The 17,268-nt window shown below is 30.7% G+C and overlaps 2 protein-coding genes across 3 annotated transcripts; one reads left to right on the top strand and one right to left on the bottom strand.

The window, feature by feature from the left end:
- The first annotated feature begins 2,410 nt into the window (after positions 1-2,410).
- LOC114746202 (non-symbiotic hemoglobin 2-like) lies at positions 2,411-4,096 on the top strand. Its single transcript, XM_028934413.1, has 4 exons — positions 2,411-2,508; positions 2,672-2,786; positions 3,435-3,551; positions 3,968-4,096. The coding sequence occupies exons 1-4, from the start codon at positions 2,411-2,413 to the stop codon at positions 4,094-4,096; spliced, it is 459 nt and encodes a 152-aa protein (XP_028790246.1).
- Positions 4,097-6,894: 2,798 nt separating this feature from the next.
- On the bottom strand, positions 6,895-17,021 carry LOC114746164 (UDP-rhamnose/UDP-galactose transporter 6-like). 2 transcript variants are annotated; one of them, XM_028934355.1, is made up of 7 exons: positions 17,010-17,021; positions 10,144-10,344; positions 9,155-9,395; positions 8,820-9,004; positions 8,544-8,744; positions 8,024-8,185; positions 6,895-7,559 (listed from the first exon to the last, which is right to left on the bottom strand). In XM_028934355.1, the coding sequence occupies exons 3-7, from the start codon at positions 9,282-9,284 to the stop codon at positions 7,272-7,274; spliced, it is 966 nt and encodes a 321-aa protein (XP_028790188.1). In that variant the 5' UTR covers positions 9,285-9,395; positions 10,144-10,344; positions 17,010-17,021; the 3' UTR covers positions 6,895-7,271. The 2 variants fall into 2 exon arrangements, with proteins under 2 accessions (XP_028790188.1, XP_028790196.1); XM_028934363.1 differs by having other exon boundaries at positions 10,206-10,344.
- Between the last annotated feature and the right edge of the window lie 247 nt (positions 17,022-17,268).

The following is a 17,268-nucleotide window of genomic DNA, read 5'->3' as shown; positions in this document are numbered from 1 at the left end:
TATTTTAATTCTAAATTTTTATCCTTTATTGTAACTTCATTTAATTTTCAAATTTTAGAATATTCTATCATTAATTCATAGAATTAGTTGAGACTTAAGACCTATAAATAGCATCTCAGCACATTTGCTTTATACACGCTTTTAATGAATTGAATTAACTATCATTTACTTTCTCAGTAAGTTCTTTATTCTCCGTAGCCCACTCTCTATTCACAATTTTAGAATAATTAAATAAAAATAATTAAATTAAATAAAATTAAAATAAAAAATTAATGCATAAAAAATACAATAAAATATACAAAGAAATTCGTCTCCCCCTGCATATTTTATAAGTTCTCTCGGGGGGGGGGGGGGGAACTTGTAATACTCATTTCTCTTCCACTTGACGGTTCAAATTTTAAGTATATATGCTTGATATGTTAATATGGCTACTTCAGTGCTAGCTAGCCGCGTAGATTTGATGTTCATTAACGATGGTGGATCCAATGCTAATCAATCAAGTGAACCTAAAGTTTTTACTGAAGGTCAATCAACAAGAAGCATTAAACATAAAGTAAAATCAACATGATCATATAATTAATTAGAATTATAAAGGAGAAATGAGTACTCAATCCATGTAAGGGTTCAAAATAATCACAAAATAAAGAATTTAGCTACATATGTTCAAAAGCCCTATGAGAATATAAACTAGCAAGTTCACAGAACATAGGAAAGGCAAGAAAGATGGAGGAGAAGAACCAAGACGAGAAACTTAAATCTATTCAAATCTTCAAGTAGTCCAAGCTCAATATCCACTTCAAGAACCAAACTCTTCATCGTCAAGCTCCAAAATGCTCCTAAAAAGTTCATAATGGAGGCCAAAGACAATGTGGAGCCTTAAATCCTATGAAACTCTCAATTTTTCTGACTTAGTGTTACCATACATTTTGTTGCCAATGATTGAGTTACAGCCGAACTGTCTTGTGCTGTGGCTCGCTGGTTTGCCTCTATTTGAATCTGGCTGCAGCCAAGATATAGCATGCATTGTATGTAGCTCATTTTGCGTCTGGAAAAATGAGTTCTTATATTTCAAATGATATGTTTTACCCATAGTTTAGCCTGAATTTGTTCATCTTTGACTTCCATAATGTGTTTGAATCAACTTTGATCCTCATATGCTTTCAAAGCATTTCCAACTGGCTTGAAACATTGAACCCTTTGACCAAAATATACCTTGCAAAAGGATAAACTCGATAAGCTTATAAATAATAAGGATTAAACCAAATTATGTACAATTCAACAATAATGTCAAGCCAAAAGCAACATGCGCATGTTGCTATCTTTGAGTATTCAAAATATGTACAAATCTATCCAAGAGCATAAAAATCAAGGAAAATATGCTGAAATAGCATGAAATTCTAGAGGTTAACAAATAGACAAAGAATGATATGATTATATGCATGCCAAATTGTGATTGCTTTTATTAGTTATTCTTTGTTTGTGCTTGGTAGTGCTGGCTCATTTCTTAGACATTTTTCAAGTAAAGGTTCAAGTAGAAAGCAAGGGAAAACATTAGAGGAGTGGGTTTAGAGGCTCTACTGTGCTCCTCTTGTTTGGTAAGTGTTTGCTTCACGTATATTTAATTTTGCTATGACTCTAAGATGTTTCATTTGGCTTGATTTTTAGCTACCGGATATAGATTAGGCTCTATAATATTAAGTTATGAGTTAAATTTTTATCTAGACTTTATAATTTGGTTCCAATCTTAAAATGGTTTTATTTTTGCCCGTTAAGTATGCATGTTTCTTTTAAACATAGGATACTTTTATAATTCTGTTTATCTTTCCTACCATTGTTTAATTTTGTTGATTGTGTTTCAAATTTTTCTACCATGGAAGATATATCTTTTGAGTTTGTTTTCTTTACCATGACAAATCTTCAAGTAATTAATTATGGAGGGAGCGTGTGGCAAGATTTATGTGCGTTTATTAAAAAGGGAAGGTTTGTGAATTTCACTCTTTCTAATTTGATTTACCCATAATATTCTTATTCCAAAGCATGACCATTGGATGATATCAAAAAGCCAATGTTTTCTCTTTTATTACTCTTAATTCATATTTACCTTGCTTTCAAATTCATTGGCCCTTAGATAATAAACTAAGTCTTCGCAGATAGAATTGTGACCTTTGAGAATATTATGTAGTGAACCAGCTTTTCATTCCCAAAGTTTGATAATTGCATGACCTAATTAGCTAATCTTGGCTTTCTAGCAGTCACTAATGCGCATAAATGCCATTCTATTTAAAAGATATTTTAAAATTTCTTTTCACATCTCTTTCAATTCACATCTTATATATAGAATTACTCTTCACCCTAAGTTATCTGTGTTTTGTGAATATCACATATAATTAAAGCAAATTAAAGATCATCAATGGCTGGCTTCGGTGAAAAGGAAGAGGCTTTGATCAAAAGCTCATGGGAGGATTTGACCAAAAATTTTCCTGAATACAGCTTTTATTTCTTCAGCCAGTAATTATTCTTTACTGCCATTCACAACTCCCTTCAATTATTTCTCCCAACCTCTAATTCCTTTTCACTTATTCTCTATTGGCCTATATGTATGTTCTTGTTTTGGTACAAACATATATACATATATTCTCTCTTTTATCAGCTTTTCTTGGGTCTAATATAGGCTAGTGCAAACTGCACCCGCGGTGAAAGACTTGTTCCCTTTCTTGAAAGGTTCAAGTGAAGTTCCCAAAAATAATCCTCAGCTAGAAGCCCAAGCCTTGAAGGTTTTTAAGTTGGTAAGCTCATACAAATGCCAAATCATTCAACTCAATCAAAGGTCTTCTTATCAATTTATTATAGGGTAAAATAGCATATAATACTCTCATTTTATTTTCCAGTAACATCCAAACGCTCTAATCTTATTTATGATGCATCCAGTATCCTAATATGATTTTTTTGGTGCATCTATCACACTTGATATTATTTTCCAATTACATCCAGCATTTTAATATTATTTGCGGTTTAACATAACATTAGGGTACTAGATGCATCGTAAAAGAAATTAGGATACGGGACATAACTGAAAGATAATAATAAGGTGTTAGATGCTAGTTTACTCTTTATTATATATAGCATGATCTGCAAGAAAAATTGAAAGAATAAACCATTCCTTATCCTTGTCCTTCGTAAATTTACTTCTGTTGATTGCTTAAATTATAAAAAGGAAGATACTTTGTCAATGAGAAAATTCTTTCGAATTGCCCCAATATATATATATATATATAAACCTGGAAAAAATAATACAATTATATATAAAATGAATTAATGGTATTAATCAAGAACAAACCTCCTAAGCTACTTTAACACTGTGTTTAGCTTTTCTCATAATGCCAAATATTACTATCATCATAAATGTGTGAATGCTTGTGATTTGGAAATTATAGACTTTTGAATCAGCAATTCAACTCAGAGAGAAAGGAGAGGTTATGATAGCAGATCCAACACTGAAGCAATTAAGCTCTGTTCATGTCCAGAAAGGAGTCATGGATGCCCATTTTGAGGTAACAGAAACCAATAAATTTAAACAAAATATAATTAAAAATTTCTCTCTCTGTTTTTTTTTAATAATAGTTAAGGTCCAATTCTGTCTCAGAAATTTTTTGCTTAGCTGTTTTGGGTATTGAAAAGCTTTTTTTTTTAAAAAAAAAAAAATCAGTATCACCTCAGAAGTGTTAAAGAGGATCAATATCGCCCTTAGCCATTAAAAATATAAACGGTTAATATTAATTTGTTAACTGTTAGGGTAATTTCACTCCTTTTCTAACACTTTCAATGTCATATTAATAAAAAAGAAAACCTTCCGAAAACCCATAACTCTTATGGAAAACCTTTGAGACAAAATTAAACTTTAACCTTTTTTTTTTTTTTGGGGTTTTGTAAGCTCTGACTGAAATTAAAGTGATTTGAATTACATTAGGTGGTGAAAGAGGCACTGTTAAAAACAGTAAAGGAAGCAGCAGGAGCAAAATGGAGTGAAGACCTGAACAATGCATGGGCCAAAGCATATGATGGGGTGGCAGCCTTAATCAAGAAGGGAATGAAATAAATAAATAGTGTTTCACACAATACTCAAATAAGCTTTAATTTCATCTTATGTATGCTATACCTCTTCAACTTTATGCCACAAAAAAAAATTATAATATATATTATCTGTGAATTCTTACAAGAGATACTTGTGAGAAAAAAACATATGTAATCTTTATATATGTGTAATACTTTGCAAAAATAATAAATATGAATGTCTCTACATTCTCGTGTAAAAGTTAGTATGTTCCTATATGTGAAGGGGCTGTTTAATTGGTTTATATAAATCAAATTTAGATTATAATTCTCACTTGTAAAAAAAAAAAAAGCTGGTTATAAATTAGATATATAACATAGTTGTGAATTTTCTATAGTTGTAAATTATAATAAGAAATTATAAAAGTACTTACATACATATATATAATTTTAATTGCCTTATATATTGTTAAGGTATTTGTTAGCGTAATTAGTTGGCAAACCTTAGCCCGAAAGTTCGAATCATAGGTTTGTTATCCTTCAAGGGTAAAGAAATTAAAACCCAACTATATACATGTTTTTTTTTAAATATAACTTATAATTTCATTAAAGTCTCTTGTGACTTGGATAACTTTTGCCTAATTCAATTGAGCAAACTAAAATCAAGTTCCTCACAAGATATTTTAGTTAAACTCTCCCTATTTTTAATTTCATTAAATTAAACTCCCCACTTCTTGCTGTATCTTGCATCCCACGGGATTTATTATGTTGTACTATCTCCGGTCCTAATTATAAGAGCCAGTTGACTAATTTGAGGAGATTAAGGAAGTAAGTTGAGTTAGTTATTTGTCCTAAATAGGTGTTGTCTTTCCTAAAATATCCTTGCTAATCAAGTGTATTGACTAGAATTATAATTATTAGAAGGACTATCTTGGAAAAAATTAAGTAAATATAAGAGACAAAGTGGGTTGGGGTCTTATATTTAGGATCAAAATAAAAATCAAATAGGATCTTATATTAAGGACTGGAGGCAGTGTCTCTCTTTTTATTTGCTAAGTACAAAAATTTTGCACTTCTTTAAATAGAGATTCAAACTTTGTTTCACTATATTGTGAGGGACTATCATTTTCCACTAAACCCAACTCTCATTATTTTTTTTTGGTTATTATTAAGGAATTGTCATTTGTTTAAAAAAAAAAAAAAGAAGACCTGCTCTGGTAAAAAATGGATCTACCCTTCATCATGGCCAGACCCATCCATTACAAGCTCATTGTGAAATCCAATTTTTAGATATAAATCAGGTATAAGTATACATAGTCTTTTAATTTTATATAAAATTTTAATTTAATCTCTTAATTTTAAAAAATAGATTTTTGATTCCTTAAATTCAAAATTGTTAGTCTTAAATGTTTTTTTAATAACAATTATAACTGTTTTGAATATGAACCACATTGAGAGTCTGTTTGGATTAGCGATTGAAAAAGTAGCTTATTATCAATTTGGCTTATGAAAAAGTAAAGTTGACTAAAAGCTAAATTGTATTTGAATTAAAGTTCAGAAAAATTAGTTTGAAAAAGTGAGATTGGTAAAAGATTGTTTGGATTATGGTTGAATAAAAATAAGTTTGATTGTAAAATGACCAAAATGGGTATGAGTTTTAATAAATAATGAAACATGACTGAAAAAATTAATTTCACATAATATAATGAAATTAAAATAATTTAATATGAAGAAGTCAAATTTAATGAGTGAATTAAATTTTAAAAATTTAGAGAAATCATAAAAAATATTTATAATAAAAAGCTTATTTTGATTTTAAATATAATACCTTAATCTATTTTGTCTCTTAAATTTATAATTTTTTTCTTAAAATATCTCTATTAGCTATATATAACTTGAGAGAAAACAAGACATATTTATTACAAATATGTAATTTAATTAATTTTTAATATTTATGATTATTTATTTATTGTTTATATTACTTTTTTTTTATAAAGTGTCAATTTTATTCAAAAAGTAAATGAAAATTTTACATGAATAAATCGGGCAATCACATTCTATTAATTTTATCATAAACTATCAGTCATTTTTATTGTGATATTTCATTCTCACATGGTGCGTGTTTTTACAACTTTACATTTTTTTATTAAGAAAGAATGCTAATAAAAATGTATCCTGGCATTTTGGCTGAACACCCAAGCCCTTCACGCACCTTGTTTTGTTCCGCTTCGGTCTCTCCAACACCAGTGACCTTAAAATTAGGGATGGCTGAACTCAGAGAAAAATAAAGTGTGACACATCACAACAGTAAATAAGCTCCAATTGCTGATCTAATAAGCCAGATCCAGTAACTTCTCCCACAACATAGGTTTGCCAGCTTAAATTAAATAGGCTCATTTTGGATTTAAGCCCAACAAATACCAAGCAATTTTCCAATCGGGCTTGTAACAAAAATAAACTACTTTTCAGCCCATAAAAGCCCTGCCAAACAGGCTCTAAATCTAAACCATCCATATTTGCCATAAAACTTCAAAATAAATAATATATTTAATCATTTGTTGTTTTTTCAATATTAATCAAATTTTCTGAATTGTTAAAATTAAATTTTAACAGTTTAATTTTTTACTTTTTAATATTATACCGATAATTCTATAAAATATTGATTGTCGGTTTCTCACTAAAAAGTTCAAATCAGAAAAAGAATTTTGTTTAATTATTTTTCCTTTTTCTACTTTTGAAAGTTATAGTGGAATTAATTATTTAATCACGTACAATAAACCAGAATACTAAAAATAATACAAAAGCAAATATGACAGAATCAGCGTAACAAAATCTGCACCTGCATGATAAATTCATATGCTTGAATTCATTCATGAATTGACAAAACTATTTCATGAGTTCCAAGTGGACAAAACCATCAGAACAGACTAAATTACAAAAATTGGTCAAGAAACAATGTAAATATATTCTTTTGATAATGAAGCAATGAGCATTTTGCAAGGAACCTAATCCTATGAGGATATATCCACTTGCCCCTCTTGATCTAGAACATGAAATTAAACTATAAGAATTACAAAATGAAGTTAAAATAATTAAAACCAATGGTTGGTTCAGTCTCAGATAATCAAAGTACTTTCCTAGAAAAATCGACCTTCGTGTATTCTCAGCTTTTAAAAAGAAAACTGACGAATTACCCACCAAATCCAGTGGATTTTATCAAACTATGTTCCTGTTTTGTTTGTAGGGAGGGAGTGACTTCGGCGCTCCTTTCCACCAGGCTTCGATGAGGCATTGCCATACCAAATCATTCCAGCCACAGCTATAACCATCCCCAGAACCACTTGTAGATTGAGACCCTCCTTCCCAAAGAAGATGAATCCCAAGACCAAAACAAGTATTGTCTTCATGTGACCCAGTACTTGAAAAGAAACAGCAGTAAATCTGCCTATGCAGATAAATTGACTGAGGTTGGTCCCAACTGCAATGCTACATGACAGAAATATGAACAACTGCCAAAAGGAATTGAGGTAGTTAGCGATCCCCTTTGTTGGGTAAGAAAGCGATTCTTTCTTTTGAGGGGGAAAAAAAACAATGTATACCATATCCTTGGAATTATTATTTGATACGCTTTAAACCATCTCTGTCTATTATTTTTAAAACAAGTGGGTTTGGATTCCATGTATCACATGAAACCCAAGAAACTCCTATAAGATTATATATGTAGATAGGAACACAAAAGTCATTTTTTTGTTATCAAAATCATTTTTTATTCATAGCCCATTGGTGAAAAATTAAAAAATTAAAGATTAATATTGAATAAAAAGGTCATGTCTCGTTTCATTTTCAAATATGTAAATATTCCATTGAGCTACAATGTAGGCAGTATGCACATAGCGAATGGTGAAAAGCCATGATCTCTTATGCTCAATTATTTATTAATAATATGCATATCTTACTGTGAAATATCACTTACCAAAGAGCCTATGTCATAGTTGTATCTATCAACTCTTTCGTTTGTCAACCAATAATCTAGAAAGGGGCCTAATAACAGTAGTGATCCAGCCTGTGCAGGAGCTGTGTGTCCCAATAGGCTGAATGAACTTAATGAATACTTCCGTTGAAGAAAGTGAACATACTGCACATGAAAGAGTTGAACGTCTATCAGTAAAAACAGTTAGAAAAAAATGTTATATATCAGAAGTAATTCAGATTTAGGCACCTTTAACACCAATTAACAGAGCAGGGATAACAGATTAAAAACAAAAATGCTATGATATATTGATATTGTGATGTGAAGAAACTACATTTATAGCGTTATAGGCAAAGACTTCTTTTGGGTCTAATGAAACAGTTATATCCAGAAAGATATCATATCAAACTTCATCCAGTTATTTGTCATTTATTATGTTTGAATGAGCCTGCATTCTACTCAATTCTGCCTCCTAGGTTTGAAGAGACGTGATATCCATCATGCAAAAGAATGTAGTACATACATATTGTTGCAGAGATGTGCTCCACACTGCTATAAAAGCAGCAATGAATCCTTTTGCGTTAACACTGACATCAGTAACAGTGCATACACCAACACCCAATAGTACAAGACCTATGCTCAGTTTTGTGTCTCTTGAGTAGCGCATCTTATCAAAAACAACTTCCAATAGGCAAGATACTGGGATCATACTCAACTTTGCAATCTGCCAATGGTTAAAAAGTCAACATAACTTCTGAAGCCATTAAGGAACCAGCGTTTAAAACTCAGGCCAACTCACTTGATAGAATCCAACTGAGTTCCACATTAGACTAACGTTCATTCCAACAATAGAGAAGTTAGCAAAGAGAACAAATTTCAGAAGTTCTGAGACAGGTAGATGAGAGGGTTGGATGTATCCCAGCCACTTGAGTATGGCGGTCATCAGAGTTGTAGTGACAAAGTGCAGACCAGTTAAAGTTGTAGCTGCAGGCAATGTAGGCAAGCAATATTTTAAAATAAAAAAAAAAAAAATCATAGTAAATTTACTATAGGAGCATGTTGATATATCAACAAATTAAAGGCAAACTTCGACCATAAACAGGGTGTTGTAAAGAAAGTTGAAAGAGAACTTACCAAAACTGAAGCCGTAAGTGGCCATCAAAGCTTTATTTACAATGATTATTCCAACAGAAGTGACAACATTGAACATCCATGCAGCTGCATCAACAGCTGCTTTCTTGTCAGCCTTGCTAGGTGGAGCCATCTTCTTATTGCCTTTCACGATTTACCAGTCGTATTTTCTAACAAAACTCCATAACATCCCATCCACTTTGTTATGATGTGCAAGAGTCAACCCACTAAGCAAAACTGCAGTCTAAAAAAGTACAAGACCATGAAATTTGAACAATAAATGAAGGTCATGATAAAAGCACTGTCAAGTGAAGATTAAAAAGGGAGGAGGGGGTGGGAATTAAGTAGTCAGGCATATACTCTCAAAGTATTGCTTTCCAATAAATTTACAGGTGGAGTGGATAGGATCATATCATTAAGGAACCGTGGACCTAATCTAAAATATGAAATACGCTATGAGCGACGGTATTTCCATATATGAAGCATTATACTGCAATCGCTAAAGTCTATTTCCATGCTTCTTTGAGATGCACCGGCCCCTAAGGTGATGCATTTTTATCTTTGGAGGACGCCAATCTCATAACAGGGCAATTCACTAGAATGACATGCCAACTACTGCAATTTGGAATTAACAAATAATGTCTTTAGCAGAGAAAAAAATCGGGAATCATGGAATGATCATGATAGGATGCAATGCAGCCATATATTCAGTTAAAACCGTTACAAAAACATACATTGAACTCCAATGTTTCGGGGGAAAATAGAACACAAATTCACATTCCAAAAACACGATCAACTCCAATATGAACCCCAATCACACTTTTTTTCGATATCCATCGACAAGAGATCCTAGAAGGGCTCTCAGATCCAGAAGGTAAGCAATGAGAAGTAGTTCAAAGGAAGGGATCCAGTTATGTATCTGATCCTATCAACTATGATTTATTTCCATATCGAAGTCATAGGATCCAATTCAAAACGCGACGAATCATTACCAATCTCTTGAGCGTTTCAAATATGCTGCAAATTGGGTATTGAGACAGAAGAAGATGCTTACCGTGAATAGAGGAGTCACCGTGCAATGCCGCCACGAGTTCAGTGGGAGTCCGGCCGTTCGGAGTCGACGGAGAGGAGGGAAGAGCGAGGAAGGAAAGATGGGCCTTTTGAGTTACCGTTTCTGAGCTTGAGTTGAGTTACTTGTGTGCTCTCAAGCCAGGCTCATCGAGAACCAAAGATGGATGAGTAGCAACATTTTGGGTCTGAACACTATTTAATGGGCTTATTTAAATGAGAGGATCCTGAACGACGTGGTATGCTTGCAACGTTAAGAGAACTCATTGATGAGAGGGGAGAGGAAAATAAAATCAGTGAGCTAAATTTAAAAAATTAAAGAAGTGGGATTAAAAACTTTCAATTAAATCTTAAAACCAAACTTGTTGTAAATAAAAGAAATACATGGGATTGAGATGAGAGAGATGGAGAATATATATATAAGAGAGAAATTGGAAGAGGCATAGGGAGTAATCTTTAATTAATTTTAAGCTTGCAATCACTTGATACATACACACTATTTGTAGGTCACAAGTCCTTAATATCTTTTCAAGAGTTGTAATAAGAATAAATCTACATAATTATAGGATATATAATGTAACATTTGAAAGTTATTAGTATTAATCATAAAAACTCCTAAGAAGTCATTCATGTTGTGGGTTATAGACTTTAAGTGAGGAACCCCAAAAGACAACTATTAGAAGGTTATAGATATCTACACTTAATATTGCAATATTTATAAGACTTTTTCTTGGATGTCCATAAACAAATAATTTGCCTCATTAAAACCGTATTAGGAAAAAAAAATCAATGGAACAAAAGTCTAGTGAAGGGAAAAGAGTACATAATATAGTGAAGCTTCATCATTAAAAACCTTAGCAGGAAAACCCTGTGGAACCAAACGTTGGTTAAAGAAAAAGTACAATATGATCATTATTCTCTCGAGTGAAAATATCACTTTTACTCCCCCTGATGATAGTATACTTTCATCATTTCATCTCAGTATAATATACTACTTTTTCTGATGGATTTTTCTAATGCTTTTGAGCATATATTCTTTTTTGCTGAACTATGCAGATGCATTGTCATCATACACTGTTTTTAAATATATTCCTCCAACATATCTTCTGGATATGTTCAGTTATCAAGGTATTTCCACTTGCCTTTTGTACTATGAAAAAACAAACAAAAAGTTATCTTGAAAATATCATGATATATATTGTATCCACATAATTAGTTTATTTTAAACAAAATGATCTTGTATAATGGTTTCGTAGAACTATCATATCAAATCTCAATCTCACTTTTCACTTGCATCTCTACAAAAACTTAGTCACAATATGCAGCACCAATAAAATATTTAAATATAATCATAGAACAAATATATAGGATTTTAAGTTCGTTAATTTAATATACTTTATCAATATATTTCATGGATAAAATCACCATAGCAAAATTATGGTTTAAAATCATTGTGGCATTCAATAACTTGATCTGGTAAAGTGAAACGTAAAATTTTTCATTCCCATTTTCTGAGTCAAAGATATATACTCATATTATTTTAATTGACATAACATTTCAGATATTGAATGATTTTCTTGTATATGCTTCTAGCATTTTAAATAATTCAAAATTTTTAATGTAAACTTCATACTTTAATGAGGCGCATGCATAGGCTATAACAATATTTAATAGACGCATATTTTGTTTTTCATATATTGCCGAACTAGTAATATATACGAAAATTATTGCAACCACCACAAAACAACATACCTCATTATAATCATCATCAGACCTCTATGAAATTTTTTTTATTGTAACACAGTGTTTATATATCATCACATAATAACTTTGTATTTCATATGCTCAGATTGCAGGTCCTCAATTTTCACATTTTGAAATAATATTTTCATTGCGTCTTTTTATTTTATTTTTTCTTTTGGCCAAATTTCTATCTACTTTATATGACATATCTACATATAAGATCCTCATTTTAATCATGTGATCTTATCATTAAAAATATTGTCGACAACTTTATCTTTTCGGTATTATTTTTTTGTGTGTCATAATTTATTAAGATTTCTTTATTACTCTTTAGGTATTTGAACTTCTTTTGGTTTTTTCTTCCAGTTAGTACTGATTCATACTACCATATATTTGAAGACCTATACTTGATGATAATAATAATGCATTCTATATGTTATCTTTTTCAGCTATTTAATTTCTTCCCTTCATATTGAGAAAACTTTGTCAAATGACAATCAAATAATCATGTAATATATGTCACACCTCTCTTTATAACCCCTTATACGTCAATTGAAACCATTATAACATGTTTCGCAGCGTTTCCAGATGAAAAATTTTAACTTTAAAATTTTACCCTTAATTCTGTCCATACATAATTCATCCGAAAATAGGCCAACTTTTCATAACTAATTCTAGAAAAATCAAAACAAGGTGGTTCTAATTTTCACACGAAACTTGCTAAGAGTTCTATAGATGAAAAATACTCATTAGACTCAATTCCATCTAGAAAAGCACCAGAAAAATTGATAAATTGCACTGTTTATTTGGTCAATTTTCTAATTTTCAGTATTTTTGTCCAATTTTGGAATAGTATAGCTTTTAGCACAAAACTCCAAATTTAATGGTTTACCGCTTGATTTAAAGATAAAAATGAGATCTATAAGCTTGTAAAATTTCATACCCAAATTTCAACAATTGCTCATTATTTAATGTGCCACAAATTTGGCCTCTTTTAGGGAGATTTTATCCCCTAATGCTACTTTCTTTAATTATCTCCCATTTTTCTCTTTTTTTTTTCCTACACTCTTTTGACATTGTACCGTTCAATATTCTAACATTTAGGCATGTCATACAAACATAATTTACATCACATATCATTCATAATCCATTACATTCTTAACATAAAGTTCATTAATACATTACACAACATAATATAATAGCATCAATTCCATAATGCTCCTCTATCCCAAAATCATTTTCTTGCCCTGCCGATGAATCATTTCCTATTTGAAACATAACTTAACATAGGGGAATGAGATTTCTATGAAATCTCAGTAGCATTTGAATTACAATTATCATGTAAATCAAGCAAGTTATCATGTGGTATGTTACCATACCTCAAGGCGTAATCAATCACATAAAATCATGCTTAATGCCATGCTAAAATAGGAACATCAACACTTCCACAATGGCATAATTCAATGTATTTGGCCAAAGTATAAACAAATGTTATTCAACCAATCCATGCCACAACACAAGTTTCTCCATCCAAGCAAACAACAAATCACATTAAACAAGCAAGATTAACAATTAAATTATAATTCGAAACTACCTTTTTAATACTTGTCCAATTGGTTACTTCAAGAGCAAGGCTTCCTCTTGGTTCCTTCTTACAATGCCTATTAAATCAAGTATAAACATAGGCTATATTAATCCCTAAACAACTTAAACACAATTCTTAAACTTTAACTCAATAATTCCTCCCTTTTTCTTTGATTTTTAACCATATGATTCCTCCTTTAGATCAATAACCTCATTGGTCAATCCTACACAATTTTTCATGAGGACTCCAATGGTGCAATCAGGTTTTTAAAATTCAAACTCCTCCCCCATGAACAATAACTAGCCGAATGGGGGGTTATAAGTTCTAAAAATTCTATTTTTGATTCCAATGATTTTAAATACTTTCCAACAACATATCTCTACACAAAAACATGTTTTAAAGCCATTGAAATCATTAAATCAAGCCAAAACAATCAACTCCTGCATGAACTTGGTTTGGCTGAACCTCTCCCCTATAACCTAACTTTGATTTTCTTTCAAAAACTCAACCATACACAACTTAATCTTTCTTATTCCACTTGATTATTAAGGTTTCTACCCTTCCCTAAGAATCACAAGGTCCAGCAAAATTTTGGCAGTATTTTCCTTAATTTTTCAAGCTAAAAACCTCAACCAAAATAGTGTAGAACTTAGAGATAAGGAGGCTCAGACATACCTTGATGTTCCCTTAATAAAAACTGAGTGATTCCTACCCAAAGCACTTAGAAATTTCAGTTGGTTGGTGTTGGAAGAAAAACGGCAGAACCTCCCCTTGTTTTTCTATTTTTCTAACATTTTTTTGTATTTTCCAAGAGGGTATTTATAGAAAAATTCCATCTGCCCTTACCCCTCTGTATTTGGATGAAATTAGACACTTCAATGGGTGTATGTGGCAGTCATCAAGTGTCTCAAACTTTTAGATCTCACCATGTGGCTTTTCTCTAGATTTTTCCACAAAATTCTCCCTTAATTTCACATTTTATTTAATAAAAATAGAGGGATCTAGAAGCTGCACAAAATTGAGCTCTTATTGGGCTCAATGTGGGCCCCACAAAAGGTTTGGGATGGTCTAAAAAGAAACCAAATTACTATCTCAAACCAATTTAAAACTTTATCGGTTATTATTCACTAGTAACCTTCCATAATTTTTTTCAAACCTCCAAAAATTCATTTATCTCCATAATAATTCACCTTTTAATATGAGAATATAATCTGGATATTTTCAAAATTTTTCACCACCTCTAGATATTTATTTTGAATTTTCTCCGATTAGGGCTTTATCGGTAAATCTGCGAGAAAATAAATTCCATAGAATTAATTCCTGAACTTCCAAGCCTAAAACCAATTTTATAAATTCAAATAAATATTTATATGAATTATCCATCTTTCTCCCAAATTTATTGAGGCCTCTAATTACTTAAAATAATTATTTTTCTATGATTTTCTAATATTTTTCTGAAAAATGTAACAATTTATTTCCACTGTAATTCTACCTTTCGAGCCTCAACCAAGTTTTCAAAACCTCTAATTCACTCTTTTCCCATTTTTGGGAATTTTATAGAATTTTTTTCAAATTTTTCTGTTTTGCCCTTCCTAAAACGATCATTGCGAAAATGTTAGCTCGAACCTTATCAAGGTTTTATATCAAAAGTTGTTTTATCTTCCCATCTACTTCCTACATTGATCATCATCCCAATTTTTAATCTTCTATAGCCAGGTAAAAATTCTTGGGATGTGACAATATAAGTCTCTTAAATTCATTTGTTTCATTTAGAAACATCCTTTCATTTTATTTAGAGACAAAAATGAGATTCTTCCCTAACATCATTCATCCCAAATTTCTTTAAATATCTATTTATATACATTGTAGTAGGCTAATAGTAAGAAATATTGCGCATTTAAACTTTCAAGATGGAAATATTTGGCTCCTAACCAAATTTATTGAGGCCTCTAATTACTTAAAATAATTATTTTCTATGATTTTCTAATATTTTTCTGAAAAATGTAACAATTTATTTCCACTGTAATTCTACCTTTCGAGCCTCAACCAAGTTTTCAAAACCTCTAATTCACTCTTTTCCCATTTTTGGGAATTTTATAGAATTTTTTTCAAATTTTTCTGTTTTGCCCTTCCTAAAACGATCATTGCGAAAATGTTAGCTCGAACCTTATCAAGGTTTTATATCAAAAGTTGTTTTATCTTCCCATCTACTTCCTACATTGATCATCATCCCAATTTTTAATCTTCTATAGCCAGGTAAAATTCTTGGGATGTGACAATATAAGTCTCTTAAATTCATTTGTTTCATTTAGAAACATCCTTTCATTTTATTTAGAGACAAAAATGAGATTCTCCCTAACATCATTCATCCCAAATTTCTTTAAATATCTATTTATATACATTGTAGTAGGCTAATAGTAAGAAATATTGCGCATTTAAACTTTCAAGATGGAAATATTTGGCTCCTAACCAAAAGCTAATTTTATTGGGAATTTTATTAGCTTAATGTGTATAAATGCTGTAAAATATCAAATCAAATATACCAATGCTAAAATGAAGATCTTGTTCTCAAAAGTATCGATCTAGCTACTCATGGAAGCTTTAATAAATTATTTTGCTAGATCATTCTGAAACCGAGCTTTTCACACATTTTACTAATAAAAATACAATGATCATTGAAAAGTTGAGATACAAACTCACTAGTGTTTGCCATAGAAATTTTCTAGATCATATTTTTCTGAAAATGTACACTCAACATATATCAATTAGTCTTGCAAACTTTAGGTTGCAATCTAACAATAACATATGTAACCATATTATAGATACATCTATCAAATTTATGGAATACTTGTATGGTTTACATGCTATCTGGAGGGGCCCATATACTGAATTTGATATATTTTCATAAATGTAGAGGTCTATTCCACATTATAACTAGTGATATCAACATAATCAATTTTTCTTCGAGAATAAGTAGCATATGAATTCTTGGATCATATGATATGTTGGCTATTCATGAAGAATCTTTTGATTCTTCAATGGATGTCAATACATAATCATAATAATTTGTCGATCAAACAAGTCACACCAATTATAAATCTAATTGGGTGAGTAAACTTTTAGTTTATTGTAACAAGTGATGATGTAGATCAATGAGTCATATTGTCTACCCATTAAAAAAATGTATTAGTTCTTCAGGAACTATATTAATATGTTTACACATAGTTCTTCAGGAACTATGTAATTTGAAAGAAATGAGGAGACAAATTCATTTTAATAACATCATAATACATAATAATAAATAGTTATGAGTATTATAGATTTAAATTGTAATATATATATATATATATATATATATGTTAGAATTACGGTTTTGATGATAACAAGTTAAGGAATCTGTGTTGATCAATCACTTGATCGATCAAAGGATTATCGATAACTTGATAGATAATATTTCTGTACAAACAAGTAACTAAGCAGAAACATTGATCGATAACTTGATAGATAATATATTGATCGATCAATTGATCGATTATTGTTAACTCAGTTATGTATAAAAGTCTGCAGAAAATTATCGATCAATTAATCGATAATCAAATGATCGAATAACTGTCAGATAATAGGACACAAGTCTGGTAAGGAATTATCGATCACATAATCGATAAATGGGTCATCAATGAAAAGACAGATAAATGGTAAAGCACTCTATTCACTTTTTGTT

Source organism: Neltuma alba, unplaced genomic scaffold, assembly GCF_004799145.2.
Source record: "Neltuma alba isolate B1F8T4 unplaced genomic scaffold, ASM479914v2 tig00000799_pilon, whole genome shotgun sequence".
In the NCBI taxonomy this organism is placed as follows: Eukaryota; Viridiplantae; Streptophyta; class Magnoliopsida; order Fabales; family Fabaceae; genus Neltuma; species Neltuma alba.
The sequence above is the reverse complement of the archived record's forward strand: the minus strand, read 5'-3'. Positions and strand labels throughout refer to the sequence as shown.